Here is a 6,368-nt window from a genome sequence, read left to right as displayed (position 1 = left end):
TTTGCCTGGTCACTGGATCTACTCTACTCAAAACTAAATATATAATCATAGAGTTTGCAGTTTTAGTGTCATCTCCTATGGATCCATAAATCGATGACTCAGTGTCGATGAGACCCCTCAACGACGACGCAGACGTCTGGGAAATTTTCGGAAGGCTGAACAGTTGACGTATTTGGTTAGCAAAGATGAGACATTCGTTATCATTAACTCTTTTTAGACTAGCGATAGCTTTGTCGTAATTACACTCGGTGACTTGGAATGCCTTGGTAGTTCCTAAGGCTTCACCAGAGAGGCAGGAAATTAAATGATTAAATTTCTCAATAACAGTGTTGGGCCAAGCAGCCACCAGAAAGTGCATTTAAAATAATCATAAAATGCTTAGCTGCAGCTCTTGTTGTCAGCAACTTGTTGCTGTTGTTTCCACTACATTGCACCTTGCACAAAAACAAATTGAAGAATGGAGTCTGGAGCTGAGACTATTGGAGCTGCTGCCGCAAACCGGCAAAGGATGCTGCGGAGAAGAGCAGAGGTGGCTTGCCAGGAAATGGAGGCGCTGCATCATAAGGTGAAGGCTGCGGCGCGGATTGAGGATTCTTCCATTATGGCGCTGGAGTCAGTGGAGAAGCGTTTGCGTGAGCGGTTCACCGCGCTTCAAGAAGAGTTGGAGGAGCTTAATTTTAGCGAGATCGGGAGCGATCTGTATTGGAGATTCTCGCAGCTGGCGACTGATGTGGAAGTGGAAATTCAGGTGGAGGTTGCCAAGCGCTCCATGAGAATCGCTGCCCACTCCACACTTCTCGACGGTGCCAGTGTATCGCCAATGCCATACAAGCCAGCCCCGTTGCCACCGTTGCCGATGCCAACATTCAGCGGCGGCTATGCCGAGTGGCCGGATTTCTGCGCCCTTTTTAAGACCACGATTGACAGCCATCCCCACCTAACGAAAACGGAAAAGCTCCGGTGAGAGCTCTGGAAATTACTGACGCGAACTACGATGTGGCCCTTGACCTATTGCGCAATCGTTTTAGTAATCGGCGTTTAATATTTCAGTCTCACATTAATGAGATCCTGCAGCTTCGTGTGGTCGAGCCAGGGTCTATCGGATCGGTTCAATGGGCATATGCGGGCTCTTATGAGTTCCGGATCAGCTGCCGAGATCCAAGGATGTTTGCTTATCCAGATTATCCTGCAGAAGTTGGATCCTGCCACAAAGGCCAAGTGGGAAGACACTCTCGCCGGAAGCAACGACAGCCTTGTCGTATCCACTAGCTAACCAAGTGGGCCAAGGTAGATCTTCGAATAACCGATCTTCGTGCATGGTTATTAACGCCCTTCCTGCTCTATGCGCCCTGTGTGGTACTTCGGTGCACGAGCTTCCTTCTTGTTAAAAGTTTAGTGCTTTGACAATTGAGGAACGTGTAGCAGGATTGCTACAGAATGTATATATTTATTGCTATTAACTAGAAGTTGTATCGGGATTGCTACATAATGTATATATGTATGTATTGCTCTTAACGAGAAGTGTATATAAGTGTATAAGTGTATAACTGTAAACTGTTGTTAGTATAAGTTGGTGTTGTTGCTTGTTGTCGGTTCTGGCTCTCTCTCTCTCTTGTGCTCTCATCGCTCTCATTGCTCTTTCACCGAATTATGAGGGTTGATGCAGATCGCGTGGGATGAGAGCGGAGTCAGTCGAACACCAGCAGCGATCCGAAGCGGACATATTCTAATAAATAACAAAACGAAACATAGCAGGCAAAGGTGTTCTTCTTCCGGGAATATTTATTATAACCCTACAAAATCAGAAGTGGCCGATCTTGTGCCGAATGAACAATTAAAAACAATTAAATAAAACAAAAATGGACGTTAGCAACGCATCAATTGCACAATTAAAAAAGTGGTTGAGTGTGTTACAGCTACCAACGACAGGAACAAAGCGCGAGTTAATATTGCGTTTAAGCAAAATGTCAACGGAATCGCGTAATTATCTGGAATCAGTTAGTAATCAAGACGAAGACGGCAATGGAAGCAACGGTGGAGATGAATATGAGGAAAATTTGGACTTAGAGGACAACGGAGATGAAAACGATAATGGCAACGAAGAAGGAGTCAAAAACAACGACGAAGCTGGAGGTGAAGGAAACGACAAACAAGGAGGTGAAACTAAAGGAAAAGTTGGCGGTAAAAATGGGAGCAAAGTTGGCGGCGATCAAAGCGGAAAAGGCGGAGACAAAAAGAGCAACAAAGATGGAGACGAGAGCAGCAGCAAAGACGGCGGCGAAAACAACAACGACGACGGCGGCGAGGGAGAAGACAAAGTTGAAAATTGTGCACGCAATGACAAGAATAAAGCCGGCAGCAGCAGCGCAAAAGCAGGCACCAAAGAAGCGGTGGAAAAAGGCAATGCTGAGAAGTCGAAGTTCTTGGAATTTTACAACCCAAGCATCGACGTTTCGTTGAGCATGGCAACACAGGTTTTGAGTGAATTTTCGGGTGAAACTTGCGCACGAAAATGGATTACGCAAATGAATAATATTGCAACCATTTATGGAATTAGTGGACAATATATTAAGATGTTGATGATTAGCAAAATCAAAGGAAAAGCAAATGTGTGGCTACATGCAAACCCTGAGCGCATCATGCTACCGTTGGAGGAGTTAACCGCTGAGCTAATCTCAATGTTTTCGGATAAAGTTTCGAAGTTAGAGGCAAGGCGTCAATTCGAGAACCGTAAATGGAGTTCAGGTGAAAGTTTTGGAAGCTACGTGGACGACAAGGTGATGCTTGGTCAGAGAATCAACATAGATGCAGAAGAAATGATAAGTCGCATCATTGAAGGAATTCCTAATCAAGGGCTGCGTAATCAAGCACATATTCAGTGCTTTGAAAATGTTGCACTTGTCAAACGTGCATTTGCGGAAGTGGAGTTGCCTAAAGCTTATGGTGACAAAAAGGACGCAGCAGTGAACAAGGACGAGAAGGACAGCAAGGACAGCAAGGACACGCGTTGCTATAATTGCAATGCTAAAGGACATTGGGCACAGGAGTGCAGGAAGCCAAGGCGGGAGAAAGGTTCGTGCTATGCATGTGGCGAAATGGGACATTTTGTGGCGAAGTGTCAGAAAAACAAAATTAAGAACGAGGGCAAGAACAATTATGTAAGATGTTTTGAAATTTACTTTAAGAATAATACTAATACCAAGTTAATTACAGAATGCCTCATAGATACAGGAAGCCCAATTTCTTTTATTAAAATTTCTAAAGTACCCGAAAATGCGTGTAAAATACCAGTGTTAAGTTCATATCATGGAATAAATGAAAGTTGTTTGGAAACTTATGGCAGAATATTATGTTATATAAAGAAAAAAGTCAATAAAATATATTTTCATTTAGTTGTTGTGGCAAACAAATCTATGAGTCATGTTGTAGTTTTGGGAAGGGATTTTATGGAAGCATGTGATTTAAATCTGAACCTTGGCACCTTGAAGTTGGTTACGGTAGAAAACTTAGAGAATGTTAAAAACAGTTATGATGTTAGTGATGAAGAGAAAATAATTAGTGATGTTGATGTTAACAGAAAAGAATTGTTGATGTTAATAAGGTTAGTGGTGAAAGTCGGATAATAAGCAAAGAAGTAATAGTTAGTCATGAACCAAAGATTAGAAATGCAGTTACGTTTCAAGAAGCAACGGAAGTTGACATAAATATAGTGGAAAAGGAACTGATGAATATTGATATTGAAGATGATTCTGTAGAATACAAAATTGGTGAACAAGTGGATTATAAGGTTAGACAGCAATTTATTAAAATTATAGAAAATTTTTATGTTAATAAACAAAGACCAAAGGAACCAGAGGTTAAGTGTGAAATAAAGCTGAGATTGGATGACTCGAAACCTTTTAGCAGTTCTCCGAGACGGTTAGCTTATACAGAGAAAGAAAAGTTACAGAGCATATTAGACGAGTACTTAAAAGAGGGAATTATTAGGCCGAGTGAGTCAGAATATGCATCTCCAATAGTGTTAGTTAAGAAAAAAACAGGTGATTTGCGATTATGTGTGGATTACAGGAAGCTTAATAAGACAATGATTAAAGATAATTATCCATTACCCTTAATTGATGATTTATCGGACACATTAGTAAATAAGACTATATTCTCTAAATTAGATCTTAAACATGGATACTTTCATGTGTTTGTTGAGAATGAATCAATCAAATATACTTCATTTATGACGCCGCTAGGGCAGTTTGAATTCATGCGGATGCCAATGGGCTTAAAAAACGCACCGGCGGTGTTTCAAAGATTTATCAATAAAATTTTTGCAGACATGATAAGAGAAGGAAAAGTGGTTATATACATGGACGATATTATGATCGCGAGTAAAGAAATTGAAGAACATTTGAGTGTACTTAAAGAAGTTTTTGAAAGATTAGCGAGAAACAAATTAGAACTAAGAATGGATAAATGCGAGTTTCTACAAGCGAGTGTTCAATACTTAGGCTTTTTGGTGTCGAGTGAAGGAATACAAGCAAATGATAAAGGAATTGAAGCCATCAGAGATTTTCCAGTCCCCAACAAAGTGTATGGAGTTAGAAGCTTTTTAGGATTGTGTTCATATTTTAGAAGATTTATAAAGGATTTTTCGAGGATTGCAAAACCATTATATGAATTGTTGAAAAAAGATTGCGAATTCGTGTTTGGAGAAAAAGAGTTAGATTGTTTTGAAATGCTAAAAAAGAAGCTCATAGAAGCACCGGTACTAGGTTTATATTATTATAAGGATGAGGTAGAACTACACACAGAGTAAGTGCACATGGTTTTGGTGCGGTATTATTATAGAGGAAAGAGGATAAGAAATTGCATCCTATATTTTAATTTTTAAAAGCTACAACGAAAGATGAGGCAAATATCATAGCTTTGAGCTTGAAACGTTAGCCATTATTTATGCTCTACGAAGATTCCGAATATATGTGCAAGGTAGACGGTTTAGAATTGTTACTGATTGTAATTCATTGACGTTGACGTTGAACAGAATAGAACTTAACCCGCGTATTGCGAGGTGGGCATTAGAGTTACTCGAGTATGACTTTGAGTTAGTTCATAAGTCGGGAAAGCTTATGCAACATGTAGATGCCTTAAGTTGGAATACTAACATATGTGTAGTAGAAACGGTGAGTTTTGAAGACAATTTAGTTATATGTCAAGCGAAAGATGAAAAGCTAAAGAAAATTAGAATGAGGTTAGAAAAAGAAGATGACAAAATGTTTGAGATGAGAAATGGAGTAATTTATAGGAAAGCGAATGATGGAAAATTGTTGTTTTATGTTCCAGAAGAAATGGAAGACAATATACTGTATAAATATCACAATGAGTTAGGTCATTTAGGTAGAGATAAGGTTATGGATGCAATTGTTAGGACGTATTGGTTTGCAAATATGAAAGAGAAAGTTGTTAGACATATTGATAACTGTTTGAGGTGTGTAGCGTTTTCACCGAAGTCAGGAAAAGAAGAAGGATTTTTACACAGCATTCCAAAAGGGAGTGTACCATTCGAGATTATACATATTGATCACTACGGGACAGTGGATAAGGGAAGGTCAAATAAACATCTTTTTGTTGTCATAGACGGATTTACAAAATATGTTAGGTTATATGCAACAAAAACAACAAACACAAAGGAAGTTATTATAGCACTGAAAGATTATTTTAGATCGTATAGTAGACCGACATGTATCCTTTCGGATAGGGGCAGTTGTTTTACATCTGAAGATTTTCAGAAATTTCTGGAAGATTATAATGTTAAGCACGTAAAAATAGCAACTGGGTCACCTCAAGCTAATGGTCAAGTGGAAAGAATCAATCGAATAATAGGACCGATGATAGCGAAATTGGCAGACTCAGAAAAGGGATTGCATTGGGATACAGTTATTGAAGATGTTGAGTTTTCATTAAACAATACAAAGCAGAGAAGCATTGCGCAAATGCCGAGGAAAATGTTATTTGGAATCGCACAAAAAGGAAAAATTATAGATAAATTAAGGCAAAAGTTAGAAGAATTAGATGATACCGATAATGTTAGGAATTTAGACGAAATTAGGACAAAAGGAACAGAGTGTCAAACAAAGTTGCAGAAAGACAATGAAAGAAATTACAATGAAAAAAAAGAAAGCAAGTTCAGAATATAAGGTAGGTGACTATATTGTGGTTAAGAATTTTGATTGTACTGTTGGCGTTGCAAGAAAGTTAATACCCAAACATAAGGGTCCATTCGTAATAGACAAAATTTTAGGAAATGATAGGTATTTAATTAACGATGTTGAAGGTTTTCAATTGTCACGTATTCCATATCAAGGTGTTTGGAGTAGTCA

At 39.0% G+C, this 6,368-nt stretch overlaps 1 protein-coding gene across 1 annotated transcript; it reads left to right on the top strand.

Annotated features, from left to right (window-relative positions):
• The first annotated feature begins 1,833 nt into the window (after nt 1-1,833).
• Nucleotides 1,834-3,412, top strand: LOC116656512. Its single transcript, XM_032456156.2, has 2 exons — nt 1,834-3,158; nt 3,214-3,412. Exons 1-2 carry the CDS (start codon nt 1,860-1,862, stop codon nt 3,223-3,225), a joined length of 1,311 nt encoding a protein of 436 aa, XP_032312047.1. The 5' UTR covers nt 1,834-1,859; the 3' UTR covers nt 3,226-3,412.
• The last annotated feature ends 2,956 nt before the right edge of the window (nt 3,413-6,368 follow it).

The sequence above is a fragment of the Drosophila ananassae genome (assembly GCF_017639315.1).
Source record: "Drosophila ananassae strain 14024-0371.13 chromosome Y unlocalized genomic scaffold, ASM1763931v2 tig00000150, whole genome shotgun sequence".
Taxonomy (NCBI): Eukaryota; Metazoa; Arthropoda; class Insecta; order Diptera; family Drosophilidae; genus Drosophila; species Drosophila ananassae.
Note: the sequence above shows the minus strand (reverse complement) of the source record. Positions and strands in the feature narration are given on the sequence as shown.

Bases quoted from the DNA above. Each gene is read 5' to 3' on its own strand.
- LOC116656512 (XM_032456156.2), top strand. From the start codon at position 1,860: ATGGACGTTAGCAACGCATCAATTGCACAATTAAAAAAGTGGTTGAGT.